Source organism: Sander vitreus, chromosome 23 (genome assembly GCF_031162955.1).
Source record: "Sander vitreus isolate 19-12246 chromosome 23, sanVit1, whole genome shotgun sequence".
Classification (NCBI taxonomy): domain Eukaryota; kingdom Metazoa; phylum Chordata; class Actinopteri; order Perciformes; family Percidae; genus Sander; species Sander vitreus.
In genome coordinates this window covers 13,850,991-13,866,184 of record NC_135877.1, presented here as the reverse complement: position 1 = coordinate 13,866,184, position 15,194 = coordinate 13,850,991, and the positions used below count along the sequence as shown (strand labels likewise).

Below are 15,194 nucleotides of genomic sequence, written 5' to 3'. Positions count from 1 at the left end.
CCTACAGATGTAAAGAATCTAAAGAAACATTTGAAACTGGACCAATCTACTGCTAAATAACAAAAAGTTAATAAATTACTCAAATATATAACTCTCCAGTTAATTGACTAAGAGAGAGAGAGACAGAGAAGCTAGCACAAGAAGTACTGAAGAGTTTGATATAATTTAATTCTAATTAAATTAATCAACATGTCTCATGTGATGGGACATATTAGTCTGGCTATCGCCAGACCAAGCTCAATCTTTTAAGATTGAACATTAGTCTGGGGAGTCTGCTCTGTATTTTCTACTGCACAAGAGGCGTGATCAACGGGAATAGTTCAAATGACTCTGTACGCAATTGGATAGTCCTTCAACCAATCAGACCGACGATCCGGGTGACGTAGCAGCGACAGCGGCATCAACGGGTTACTGCCATGGAGTGCTGCGCGTTGGTGGCCGGCTTGTTGAATGTAAACAAAAAGCTGCTTGCCTTCGCTTCTCTATCGTCATCGTGTTAAACCCGCCAATAGCGCGCCAGGTGTATAAGCCAGTTTGTGATTGGTCCCCGCAAAATTGTAATGAAAGCAGGATAGATAAACGTACAGGTTTCCAGCCTGAGCTGCAGGGCGAAATCAAATCGCCGGCAGATCGGGCTGGGTTTACCCAGTCTAACATAATATGGCAAAGGTATGACTTAAATAGCCTCCGACCTTTAGTACCTTTCAAAAACAACACTGAGTACAATTTAAAGTCAAAAATAGTATTTACCATTTGTAGCAAAAAGTTAATTGTTTTGGTGCACATGATTGGCCAGTGTAACTATAAGACTTTCCTTTTAAAGAGCATGGATGCTCTTTAGATTATAGATTACAATTATAATAATAATTAATTAAAACAAAAAACCCAAGAGAGCAATGAAAAGTCAGGAAACTTCTCCTTTCATCCCACAACAACCTCTTCTTTGAAGAACATGAGAGTGGATCTGATCTGATCTGTTTGAGATACTAAACATCATTGCGGTTTAATTAAGGCCAAGATGAGAACATAATCAAAACCACCTGGAAACCACCATATTGCTTTAGTGATTACAACTTTGTCTCTCTTGGTAGTGAAGGAAACAGAGATTGGAGGGACTCATTTCAAATGCAGCCAAAATTGCTGCGAGTAAAAGTGGTATTTTTTATTGAGGTGCCTCATTCCTTGATAATTCTTAACGGCTGTAAAATTGTTGACTGGATGCTTAGGAACAATACATTTCATGACAGATATGTAGTAGAGAGCTCCAGAAAACATTTGGACTAATTGGAAAAGCATTTAGATTATTTATTTTACGGTTAACAGACCTATCTTGGCAGAATTAAAATGGGTGTTGTGCAGTTTTGCTGAAATTCTGATTTCTTACGAATAAACATGGGAATATCTTTTGTTCCTGGTAGTGTTTGTGCTGTGTGACTATCTGTGTGTGGGTAGTGAATGTGTGTGCATGTGTGTATACAAACCACCATAATACCCTCTTTCCCCTCTTCTTCTACTCCCATTTTTGTCCCAATCACAGGGCACGGCTGATGCAGCTAACAGGTGTATTGTGTTGTGATTGCTGTCTGTTGATGGGAGCAGCAGAGTGCTGAGAGTCTCCTAAATAAAGAGACCCCCCCCATGCTCTAATCTGCACTCTGTGTGTGTGTGTGTGTGTGTGTGTGTGTGTGTGTATGTATGTATGTGTGTATGTGTGTGTGTGTGTGTGTGTGTGTGTGTGTGTGCGCGCATGTGTGATGATGGGGTGTTTGTGGGGGCAGCAGGGAGCCAATCAACAGGAAGCGATCAGCCCCCCCGCAAATAAACATTGCCTACACACATTACAAATAAAAAGGTCAGTGTCATTACAGTTTCTGGAAGTGGATGTGCGAGTGTGTGTGTATGCACAAGTAACATGTATATGTGTGTACGCCTGTTTCCACCCTCCTTTCTCACAAAGCTACATATGAATATGAAATTTAAAAAGGTCAACATCATTAGCAGACCATTGGTAGTTGAACGTATCTGCAATACAGTCAGCGTTCTGGCAGCTGATGGAGAGTGAATGACATCATTCTTTATGAGGCATCAGAACAAATTTTGTGTGCATACGAACACCCCAAAAGAGGCAAATACATGCACGTATGAAATAATGAATGCAGGGACACTTACTGCACACACACTTACAAAAGTAGTCTAGTTAGCGGCTATTGTTTGGAGAAACTGGGGGGACGAAGCTGAATGATACTGGAAAGAGAGGACTAATGTGTGTGTAATGTGATTATGGCTCTGGTGTGGTCTTGGCTGATGAAGTAAACAAGCAGGACACAAACAATCCGCAGTCATGGACCCCCTTTACAAACCCATCACACCGTACCGGTGGGTATACAGGTAGCTCGATACCGCTATCTTCTGGACAGAGAAATGAGGTTGCCTATTAGTTGTTTTGGTGAGTTTGTCTCATTGTGCTTGTGTGAAGCTGCATGTGCACATTGTGTGTATGCTTGTATGTTAGTGTGTCACAAAGTGAGCGTGTAAAGGGGACATCAGTGGGTTCCACCAAGATTAATGGAGCCAATCTCCAGAGCTATCCAGCAGAGTGACCATACCCTCCCTATCCTACTTTCGTCTTCTATTCTATTCCCGTTCTCTCGCTCTCCCCCTCTGCCGTTTTCCCTCCGATCTAACTCTAATTAAATGAATCAATCAGTGGCAACACCAAAGCTGGACAGATAGCATTGCACTGCTAGAGCTGCCAGCGTATACATTGGTGTGCTACTACTGTATATTGCTGGAGTCTAGCCCATTAAGAAAAACAAGAACGAAATGGGCATAACTATGGTCACAATAGATTAAAGGTAGGAAAAAAACAGAAAGAAACATAAAGAAGTCCTTGCTTGGTTGCCTTTTTACTTTCTTAAACACCACTGCTCCTCCAGAGACTTGTCAGCCCAGGTTATGCTATCACACATGAATGGACGTTAACCTTTCCCACTGAACTATATACTGTCCCAGTCCGCCCTTATCTCATGCTCCTAGTGGACAATATATAGCCAGTGTCAGGCTCATAATCATATAATTATATCAAAATGCTGGATTCGACACCGCTGTGGCATAGCGATAGGCAAATAATTGCCCATATCGATATTATTTATTAACCTAAGCCCAGACTGCATGGGTATTGCTTATTATGGGCTGTTTAAGCAAACCTAAGGCATGATATTCACCTTGACCCTTGTGCAGTATTTCCACAAAGTCACATTTCTACTGGTGAGATATCACTTACAAAGGGTCAAAGAATTCATATAGCATTAATGTATTTAATAATATGGGTCCACTGCATTTATGGGAAATGCATTTATAAATATTCTCTTCATGGTGCAAGAGGGTAGCAAAAATAGACCAGGGTTAAAACTATTGCATAGCATACAGCAGAGGGTCAGAAAATGAGGGTCATGACATAAGTATTTGACCACCTACCAACCAGTGAGAATTTGGGCTCTCACAGACCTGTTAATTTTTCTTTAAGAAGCCCTCCTGTTCTCCAGTCATTACCTGTATTAACTGCACCTGTTTGAACTCGTTACCTGTATAAAAGACACCTGTCCACACACTCAATCAAACAGACTCCAACCTTTCCACAATGGCCAAGACCAGAGAGCTGTGTAAGGACATCAGGGATACAATTGTATACCTGCACAAGGCTGGGATGGGCTACAGGACAATAGGCAAGCAGCTTGGTGAGAAGGCAACAACTGTTGGCGCAATTATTAAAAAATGGAAGAAGTTCAAGATGACGGTCAATCTCCCCCGGTCTGGGGCTCCATGCAAGATCTCACCTCGTGGGGCATGAATGATCATGAGGAAGGTGAGGGATCAGCCCAGAACTGCATGGCAGGACCTGGTCAATGACCTGAAGAGAGCTGGGACCACAGTCTCAAATTAGTAACACACTACGCCGTCATAGATTAAAATCGTGCAGCGCATGCAAGGTCCCCCTGCTCAAGCCAGTGCATGTCCAGGCCCGGCTGAAGTTTGCCAATGACCAACTGGATGACCCAGAGGAGGAATGGGAGGTCATGTGGTCTGATGAGACAAAAGTAGAGCTTTTTGGTCTAAACTCCACTCTCCGTGTTTGGAGGAAGAAGAAGGATGAGTACAACCCCAAGAACACCATCCAAACCGTGAAGCATGGAGGTGGAAACATCATTCTTTGGGGATGCTTTCCTGCAAAGGGGACAGGACGACTGCACCGTATTGAGGGGAGGATGGATGGGGCCATGTATCGCAAGATCTTGGCCAACAACCTCCTTCCCTCAGTAAGAGCATTGAAGATGGGTCGTGGCTGGGTCTTCCAGCATGACAACGACCCGAAACACACAGCCAGGGCAACTAAGGAGTGGCTCCGTAAGAAACATCTCAAGGTCCTGGAGTGGCCTAGCCAGTCTCCAGACCTGAACCCAATAGAAAATCTTTGGAGGGAGCTGAAAGTCTGTATTGCCCAGCGACAGCCCCGAAACCTGAAGGATCTGGAGAAGGTCTGTATGGAGGAGTGGGCCCTGCTGCAGTGTGTGCAAACCTGGTCAAGAACTACAGGAAACGTATGATCTTTGTAATTGCAAACAAAGGTTTCTGTACCAAATATTAAGTTCTGCTTTTCTGATGTATCAAATACTTATGTCATGCAAATAAAATGCAAATGAATTACTTAAAAATCATACAATGTGATTTTCTGGATTTTTGTTTTAGATTCCGTCACTCACAGTTGAAGAGTACCTATGATAAAAATTACAGACTTCTACATGCTTTGTAAGTGGGAAAACCTGCAAAATCGACAGTGTATCAAATACTTGTTCTCCCCACTGTATATGCATGTGCGCCATTACATTTCTGCTTGGCTCTGAACTCCTCAGCTCTATTCCAGAATATACAAACCACACATGCTGAACGCTAAAGTCTTCCTACAATTCGTCGAACTATTGCACACATCAGTAGTGTGTGCTTCAGTGGTTGCAGAGAGCAGATGTGCCTATCAAATGTATTTCCCTATGGTTTTCCATATATGGCTCCAGCCAAGGTGTATGAGAGACTGTGTTTAATGTGGTGTGGCAATATTGAGCTCTCTCCCGCTCGTCAACCACAGTGGCTCTGATGCCAGCGGTGTGTGTCTCCGTCTGATAACACCTGGCACAGAAAGTATCATGGCACTTAAAGGGAGCACATACAGTAAACGTGCACACAAACATGCTCACACTCAAAATCCTGCATTGATTTGTGGATGTAAAGAGACACTGTCACGCACAACCACATCTGCTCCATTATTGGAAACTCTAGCAACCATTATATAGTACTGTGACTATAATCTAATTATCCATTGCAGTCACAGAGTTGGTAGATTCACCACCTGCCTAGTTAGAATCTCCTGACATAAATGATGTTGTGCAAAATCCCCCCTTTTAAAAGCCTGCAACTTTTCACTTAACTGGCTACAGCCTAAATCTAGAAGGCAATTTCACTGGGTTAAGTTCATCTTTACATGTATTTATTTCAAATGTCCTTCCTACTTAACAGTTTTTGGTTCATGTAGAGTCCCATATCCACTCCGACATATGCAATATCCCTTTTTCTTTGTTCCCCGAATTCTCAAAGAAGTTGGGCGCAGATCATTCAAATATGAAGCTCCTTTCGATTGGAATAATCTCCTTGTTTCTCTGAGGTCTATCACCACTTACCGCTGCTTCAGGACATCTTCATTTTCTCATCTTAATCTTCATTTTTTTTTAATGTTAATTTATTTTTGCTGAAGACAAACTGCTTCAGTTATTCTTTATTTTGATGGAATTGATTTATTATCCGGGTTATTATTGTATCTAATTTCTTTATGTATATAAGCTGGGGGTGTGGGTGAGAGAGGCTGAGCAAGCTGTCTGTATCTGTGTAGTTGTAGTTTATGTTTGTTATGTAATGTTCTGTCTGTATGTGTTTTATAATTATGTATTTGTGTTTATAGGACCCCCTCGAAAATAAGATGCTACATATCAAGGGGCTAAATTCCAATTCAAACTTTAGTTTATACTTTTAGGTTAAAAAGGTGTCAACTAGGGCTGCAACTAACGATTATTTTAATAATCAATTAATCTGTCAATTATTTTTTCAATTAATCGATGAATCGGATAAAAAAACAAAAAAGCATTAATTTACATCAACTCAATACATAATTACATACATACTTGTTTTAGTTAATAGTTGTGTAAAGGTAAGTAACCCAAAGAGCAGATACAGACAAGACACACACACACACACACACACACACACACACACACTCACACTCACTTGAAGCTTATTCATTAAATTATTACCATCATTGTAGTAAGTGCAAGTTAAGTTCATTTGTACACCACATTTAAACACAGCTTAAGATGACCAAGTGCTATAAAAGAACTTTAAAATGAAATTAAAAAGTACAACACACACAAATATATTTGTCAACAATAACTGATATGGGACAAAGCACAGAATATATTATGACAATAGATTGAAAAAATGAATGGGTCAAAAAAGGCGAGTGAATAAAAACGTGTCTTTAGTCTTGCAAATTATCCCACCCCTGCTTTACTACTGTTATTAACGAGCTAACGCTAGCTTGTCATGCTTGTCAAGCTGGATAATGAGTAAGTACCACACCAGCACCAGAAGAGCTACTGGAGGGACGTTACGTTCCTCACTTCAAAACGGAACAAAAGTAGGATTCTGTAGTGACTTCACCCTGCTGTTGAACTCCCTTCCTCCTCATCAAGGACTCCAACATGTTTACGTTTTAGGTGCTGAATCATCACCGTGGTGCGCCTGTGCCATGCCATGTCGCTTTTGCTTATCTTGCAATTAACAAGTTTTCGATTTCTTTAGTGTGAAATGCTCCCACACTTTGGATGACTTAGGTCGCACTGATTTCTCTGCCTCCGCCATGTGTTTCAGAACAACGTTACGGGTCTCTCCGGTCTCTCTCCGTATTCCCGCTGCTCTGCGCTGCTCTGCGCTGCACTCAACTCAATTTATTTTTTTATCTCCGCGACTGAGTGGCATATTGATAAAACGAATCGATAATGAAATTCGTTGCCAACTTTTTAAAATAATCTAATTTTATCGATTCGTTGTTGCAGCCCTAGTGTCAAACCCCCGTTATCAAAAGCTCTCATGACAACTAAATGAATAAAAAATACACACTGAGGAAGAGAGCAGTCTGTCATAACAGTGATACTGTGGATGAAGGCAATCAAAGAAAACAGTGGGAAGGCTCTCAAATTGGAGACCCAAAACACAACCACACAGAGGTAGCAAAACAGATTCGCATAGATACAAATACACACATGAATAAGTACCGAAAACACACAAAAATGCCATCCTGACACTAGAATGTGAATGGCAGAAGAAGAAGAGTGCCAGGCTCTTTTATTTAGCCCAATTAAAAAAGGCAAAAAGCCCAAACAAAAGGAGTGTTTTATTGCACTCCCCAATATCAGTAGTAAGGCTCATTAGCCACAGCAGCATAATTAGCAAGATGCTGCACTGCTCATTAAGGAGGGGCCCGGGCCGTAAACAAACCCTGCTGAACTCCAAACGCCCACAGTCTCTCTCTCTGTAATGATCTGCCACCGCTGTTCCCTCCCTGTGAGAGAACCAGGCGCACAGACAGGAAGGCTCTGACACACGCACACACACACACACACACACACACACACACACACACACACAGGTCCGCTACACCAACACCCACAGCACAGACAAACTACCTCTCTGGGTAACTGTCTTTCTTGACAACTGCATAGACAAACACACACACATCACACACAGTCAAGTCAAAAAATTACGTGTGCATGAGAAACGTACATTTTTACAATATTCTAGACAAAGAGAGCCATACTCCTCCGAAAATTCTAAATATATGACAGCTGACATGTAGAAAATCATGCCAACTGTCTGGATCTTGACTTTGGCACGGCTGTAATCTTCAACCTGCCATGAGCCTGAGTTGAATAAGAAAGGCTGCCAAAATAAGCAAGATGAGCCTGTGGTTAAATGTGGTGAAGTCAATGAGGCATTCAATTCAGTTCATTTTTGGGTTCAGTTCATAGAAAGTTGGTGGAGTTTATAGCTAAGTTTAGCAGTTTTTATTTTGACTGTTTATCATTTTTTTAAATGTACAGCACATTCAATTTCATTCACCTCTGTTGTATTGGGGTAGCAGCACATATTTCAGACTGAAAACATCAGCAAACAAAAAACAAAATCTGCTGTGTAATATACCAGTAGAAGGGAGGAAATATGTTTTGTATGTAGTTGTATGTCAACTGACCGTTTTCAAGGGAAATAATGAATCTCACATAGACACATACACAGACAAATATATTCTTGCAGCGTATAAAAAGACATCTCTAAAATAAGAACAAGCACAGCAAAGCTATATTCACAAGTCATGGTGTGTGTGTCATGAGTGAGCCAAAAACTCTCTCTATTACTTCTCAGGGTAGGTCAGCTATCATAATCACATACTTGCTTTCTGTAGAAAAATGGCCCTAGGTCACAGAGAATGTTGGATACAAGTGTGTGTGCCTATGTGAAGTTATATAACCACCAGTTAGCTTCAACTACAAACTCAAAGATCAAGCACTATTTTAGCCACAATTATAATTCTGTGAGATTGGTGGCAAAAACAGAGAGGGCGAAAGTGTGTTTTTGTGTGTGCCTGCCCCTGAACCAATTGAGATCACAGAAAACTGCAAGGTAAGTGTACTCAAGAGAGCCCTCCTCAATTGAACTGAGGTACAAAGGGGAAATGAGTGCAGAACAAACAGGCAGTGTGTTTTTTTTTTAAGCCTCTCTAACTGCTCACATGTGGGTATGCTACACACTTACAGTATGCTATCATGTGCAGAACTTGTGTCACCAAAAGTCAAAGGTTGTTCACAGTTTGAACTGTCAATTACATTTGTACAATCAATGTACAATCCAAAAGAAACATGTGAAGCTTCTGGGGTCCAGTTTTTATTGAGTGGCCTCTTGATTAAACTGGGGTAAATGTGTGGTGTTGATTTGAACTGCCTTACTGTATATTGTACAGATGTTCATTATAATTGATTTCCCCCATGTAAGTATATATTTGGTGTCTTGAGTTTGTATATGCTGGATGTTCCTCACCTGCAGCAGGGGTCTCTGGACGCCCAGCACCTTCATGGTATCAGCGCTGGCAAGGATCTTCAAGGGGTCAGCTGCCTTGCTCACTGCCTCGATTTCCTTGTTGATCTCCGTTCGCACCTAATTGTTCAGTGACAAAGGTTTACATTATATGGGTCATTTTAAATGGAATAAAGCTAGAGTAATGAACTTTTGTGTTTAAAAAAAATCTGCTTGTATTTTGTTATGTTTCTACGTGTTTTTTAGTTTTGATTTGACATTTCCAATGAAGATGACGTTCCCATCAGTGTAAACAAATGTCACTGTAATTCAAAGCAGTTCTTTAATATTTCATAGAAAAACAATGCTCGGCTCCAGATGGCCTTCTGGGTAGCCACTTAATGGTTGAAATTTCTTGATAAACCCTTAGGGCCAAAGTCTGAGGGTGCATTATGTAGCATTTACATTTATTTGACTAAAGCAGCTTTAAAACCAAACCAACAACGCATGAAAAGATGCAGAGGTGTTTTATGTTATGCAGGAATCTCTTTTTATGTTTCTATGAACCAGCACACAGGAAGCAAACCACCAGCTTGGGAATTAAAGTGTAGTTGGGTTTAAGTATTATAAGGATTAAGTAGTACAATGACCCCCCAGCAGTAAGCCTTGTGTTATCTAGTTTTATCAATTTTGAGAAGGCCAACTGACTTTCGAGAGCCCCACAATTGCATCAGAGGATTTCTTTTTATATCTTATATAGTACGAAAGGTGCCAGCTATTAAAGGTGCAGTAGGTAAGACTTATAAAATTAACTGTCATATTTGCTGAAACTGACTATGTTCCAGTAGAACTACATGAAGCAGGTCATTTAAAAAAGAAATCTGGCTCCTCTGGCACCACCTACAGCCTGTAGCGCAATTTGCAAAAATCCACAGCTCCCTGTTCAGATGCACCAATCAGGGCCAGGGGGGGTGTCTAACTGCATGTCAATCACTGCTCATGCACACGCATTCATTCTCCCTTGTGGGGGGAGGGGCTTAGGAGACCGTTTCGGGCTTTAGTAGAAAGGGGGGAGGGACTGAGAAGTTGTTGATGTTAACATTTTTTGGCTAAGTCCTGGATCTTCCCAATCCAAGAACAGACTGTGACTTTCAATAACAGACTATACAAATATGTTTTTAACATAAAGTGAGTACCAGTCTGTTATTTAGTGTTACCAGTGTTTTTATTATGAAAAATGTTATTTCCGCTGTTGAACTTAAGCATTGCTTTAAGTGCCGACATGCTCTGTCAGACAGTATACAAGGCATCAATTTGTCATGTCACTAACCTGGTTGAGGAAGAGGTCATTGATGTAGTAAGTGAGGAAGGCTCGGAGCTGGCACTGCTTGGCCTGACCTGGCCCCATGTTCATCTCTATCTCCTGAATGAACCTGCACAATCAAGACAAAGAAACATTTAGAACAGCTAGAATACCATAACACCACCTGTGAGCGGAGGCTAATTCAAACACCAAAATGTTTGAAATGTTATCACAGGAGCAATGAGACACAGGCTTGTGACCAGCAACACAGTAACCTTGCATCAATGGGTCCAACAGCGCAGTGAAGGGTAAGATCTGTCGTGGGAACTCACTTTGGAAAGCTTTGTATGACTCTCAAGGTGCTTTTAAACAAGGTAGTTAAAGTAAAAGTGCTCCAGTGGAGCTGCTCGTTACCATTAGTGCAAGACTTTAGTTAAACTAACTCTCAGATGGGAGTGTGTGCAACAGTCATGAAAGTGTCCAGCTTATCTGTAAAGCAAAAAGTTAACTATACAGTAGAATAACTGCGAAAACCAGAGATGTTTGCAATGTTAATGATACAAAACGATCAGAGCATCAGTATGGCTGCTCTCTGAATTCCCCCAGAGAGCTGGTGTCTGGTTGGTCAGATAGGGTCAGACAGTAATGTATGGGTTGGTAGAGGCACATGCACACCTCGTTTGTCAGAGAATCATTGGTCACTGGCCTCATCTCACACACACCACAGGGCAAACCATGCAAGACCGAGTGCCTTCTCAAGCACTCAGCATATATAAATGCACAAATAAATCAAATTCCTCACAACAAATTCTTTGACCTACAACACCTATAATATATATGACCTAAACTTATAGAAGAGAGAGACGGAGAGATAAAGTACAAAGAAAAGGAAAAATGTTATGGGAGAAAATAATGAAAAACTGAGGACAGAAACTGAAAATAATACAGGAGTGAAACTACAAAGATGAGTCCAGATTGTGATTTAGTTGGACAAAGTCATTCATAACAAGCAGGAGGAAGACTCCATTGCTTGGAAACAGCGTGTGTGCTATTGTGCAGTGGGAGTCCGAACCAGGAGGCTGCAGCATTGCAGACAACCAGGGACGCACACAGTATATGCAGGAAGTATAGATCAGTGGAGGTGGATGATTGATTAGCGAAAGTTAAGCTTGTATGTATGTGCACATACAAACACATGGAAAAACACATGCAGACAGACACACAAGGAGCACAAGCTATAAGATAACACTACTCAGCATCTGTACTCAATTAGTCAGGAAGAGCTAAGTGTGTGTGTGTGTGTGTGTGTGTGTGTGTGTTGGTATGTGCATCATTGTGCGTCAGAGTGAGCAAGAGAGACAGAGTGAGCGAGGAACCTAAACCTATTCTAAATCCTTCATTGATTCCCATTGAAACCCCACCACAACAGAAAGTTAAGTAGGATAAACTCTTCTGTGGCCTCATTAAAACCGTCAAACTTGCGAAACAATGGGGGCCAGATATACAGCCTCCATGTATAAATATGTAGAGAGCACAACGTAAACGCTCCTCCTCTACAATTTCTGATGACAACTTCATTTACAAAAATTGATCTTAAGGACAAACGTTGCCAGTTTAAATATGCTTTGTGTTGTTCTGAGATCCATCTCGTTCTGTCATTATTGTCATTGTTTCAATACAAGCGTCAAGATGATGGATCTTCAAGTTAGCGTGTGAGCACAGACGGATTTTTGTAGGCAGGGGTGATAACGTTTGAGTAATGTAGCAGAGACGAGGCAGTAAAACGGCTTTGTCTATCCAGACAGCCATCTGGAGCCGAGCCGCAGGCCCCTTCACGAGGATACTGAGCCCCTGGGTGTTTAGCCAAGGTAACTGGGCTAAAAGCACTGTTGGGGCCAGCAATTGTCAGCAAAACCCAATAGCACATGTCAGCAAATTTACATTTTAGGAGTATCGGTTTGGTGAGCAAGATGACACACATTAAACAGAATTTTTTTTTTGTGAGAGGATTCCGAAAAATGATTTGTAATGGAGTCGTAAAAGGCTGGTTAAAATGCACATGGGTAAATAACACGGGGAAAAGCACAGCGGAGCTTGAAGATTTCCAAATGGATCCTGAAAGAACATCTCTCCCAACTCATTATCATTACAACCACAGCTTCCAAATGTCTACCTCGCTGATGGCGTGACATACTGCATCGAGAATAACAGCTTCTGGTGAAGATGACGGTGGTGATAACAAATGTTAAAAGACACACACACACACACACACACACACCCCAACTTGTCTTAACTCCAAATGAATCACAAACCACCAAAGGCTGTACAAGGCCATTTGCAGTAGCTCATACTCTGAGACGAACCTCTTACACAAAAACATGGTGAGGCAGTCTGACCTCTCACCAAGAATGACAGCCAGCCTCATTTGATCTCTCAAGGCTACAACTGAGCTCGATTTTAGATTGGTCTAAATTTACATATTCACCAGTTATCATGAGCTACTGCACTACTACTTGTCTGGCAGCAGTTCCCTCTATATTAGCTGCGGAAAAAAGTTTTCTGAAGTCTCTTTACATTAAATAGTCAATATTACATCAAGACCAATTTAATAGTAGACAAATCCACAAATGGCAGACCTTCAGTTACTTAAAAAAAATAGTACTCATTCAAAGAATGCTTTCAATCCTTTCAAAAACTCAAAAAAAAATTCAGTAATGGTGTTCGCTTCAGCATATGAGGCTGTTATAATTGGACCCAATTGACAATGTCAGTGTTATTGCCAGGTGATAACAAAACACACCAGTCAACCATATGGCAGCTGTACGCAGCAGAGGTGTCGGCCAAGTCGCAAAGGAGACGCAGTGGAAGCGCTGCAGAGACACTGTGCAGAACTACACAGTGTGGTCTCGCCCGTGTGTGAAATCTTAATAACCTTAAATAATCTGCTTATCTCGTACCCTCTCACACATTCACACAATTTCCAACTGGCCTGAAAATACTGTTGCAGACATTTGCACACAGACTGGCATGCAGCAAAGGTTGTGATAGTAGGCGTCAATTACAAGAAGGTAATTAGAACTAGATCATTAAAAAGGACAAGACCAAGTGCTAATTGATTTACTGATTACAATAATGAGTGCTGCTGATCATAGTAACAATAAAATCATAAATAATGTGCTTCTGATCAAACTATTTGCTCAATGACACTAAAGCAGAGCGGATTCTTGACAATATGGAGCTTTTGTCTAGGCCTGCTAGCAAAGGGACAAATCTGCCCTAAATGAACCATGTTTTTAAAACTTATCACATATTTAAGTTTAAATGCAGCAACTGGGATGTGTAATTAGAGCTAAAACAATTAGTTGATTACATGATAAGTTCATTGACAGAACAATAATTTGGAAAATATTTTGATAATAGATTTTTTTTAGTTTTATAGTTTCTTCGAACAAAAAAAATGGTACAATCACATTTATGAAAACCTGGTCACAAAATGACAGACTCCTCATATTGGTGACTAGGCATTATGTGTTTTCTGGGTGCCATTCCTTCTGTTGCTAAGGTTAGGTTTAGGAAATCAGATGATTATTTCTTGACCAGATGAACGACAACTGCATTGACCAGGCAGACACAAAACATAGAATGAATCCATTTTTTCATCTAGAAGACTACAGACTGGCTTTACCTTCACTTGTCCATCCACTCTCTACTGTTCTCACAGGTGTCAAGAACTCATCACACACACACTCTCAAAGACATGCATATACACAGACACAAGCACAAAAATACATACATACTCAGATTGATTTTTGTTTTTTTAAATTCAGAGGGAGTTCGCCATAGCATTGCTGTGCTCCCCTTCAGGGTGTCTTCTCTGGATCCAACAAGGCTGCTGGGCACTCCAAACCCAGTTTCTTAGCAGCAACTGCTGATGATTGCACTTGACAGCATGTAATTATCTGTCATTAGGAAACAGATGTCAGAGCCTAGGGTCTGGAGCTGAATAATTCTAGATGCCGTGCCCTTTGTCTCAGTATGTACGTCGAGAAATAACATTCCTGAATGGCATAATGTATTTATAGGGATTTGGCTAATGAGTGAACCCACTGCATTCTCATGGCTCTCTGATTATTCAGAGAAAGCAACAGTTTCAATTTTCAATATTCAATTTTTAAGATAGCTAAAACAAATTAGAATAGACAGGGACAAATATGTTCTATCGCAGCAGTTCTGAATTCATTTCCCACTGGAAACTAAACCTGAGGTAACAAATGCTTCTTTAAATGGAAAGGGTTGGGATCCCACCATTCATCTCTATCTGCAGCAGCGGCGTAATGATGCCGAAAGAGAAATGGGATAAAGACAAAGATTTAAGAAAGACCGCAGAATAAGAGTGTGCTAAGATCGATTAGAGACTCAGCATTTTTAAATCCCCCAGAATTCCCCCCAGGCACGGATCTATCAGCTATGGTGAATTCTGATTTCGCTGCCCAGAGAGGAAGGCTTGTTCTGTAAAGACCTGTCACACATCAAGGACAGGACACGCTGCCAACTGAGAGAGGACGACGGAGAGTGAGTGCAGGCATGTGTGTGCCTACCTGTGTCTGCGGCACATACTCAATCAGTCTGCCTTTGTCACACACACACACACACACACACACACACACTCAATCAGTCTGTCTTTGTCTTTGACACACACACACACACACACACACACGTCAAT

At 41.2% G+C, this 15,194-nt stretch overlaps 1 protein-coding gene across 2 annotated transcripts in view; it reads right to left on the bottom strand.

Annotated features, from left to right (window-relative positions):
• Window positions 1–15,194, bottom strand: part of exoc4 (exocyst complex component 4) — a 122,636-nt gene that overhangs the window by 35,210 nt on the left and 72,232 nt on the right. For both annotated transcript variants that reach the window (XM_078281488.1, XM_078281489.1), the window contains exons 12-13: window positions 10,499–10,601; window positions 9,193–9,309 (exon numbers count right to left, since the gene is read on the bottom strand). In XM_078281488.1, the coding sequence (XP_078137614.1) occupies window positions 9,193–9,309; window positions 10,499–10,601 (220 nt within the window). The remainder of the gene's footprint in view (window positions 1–9,192; window positions 9,310–10,498; window positions 10,602–15,194) is intronic.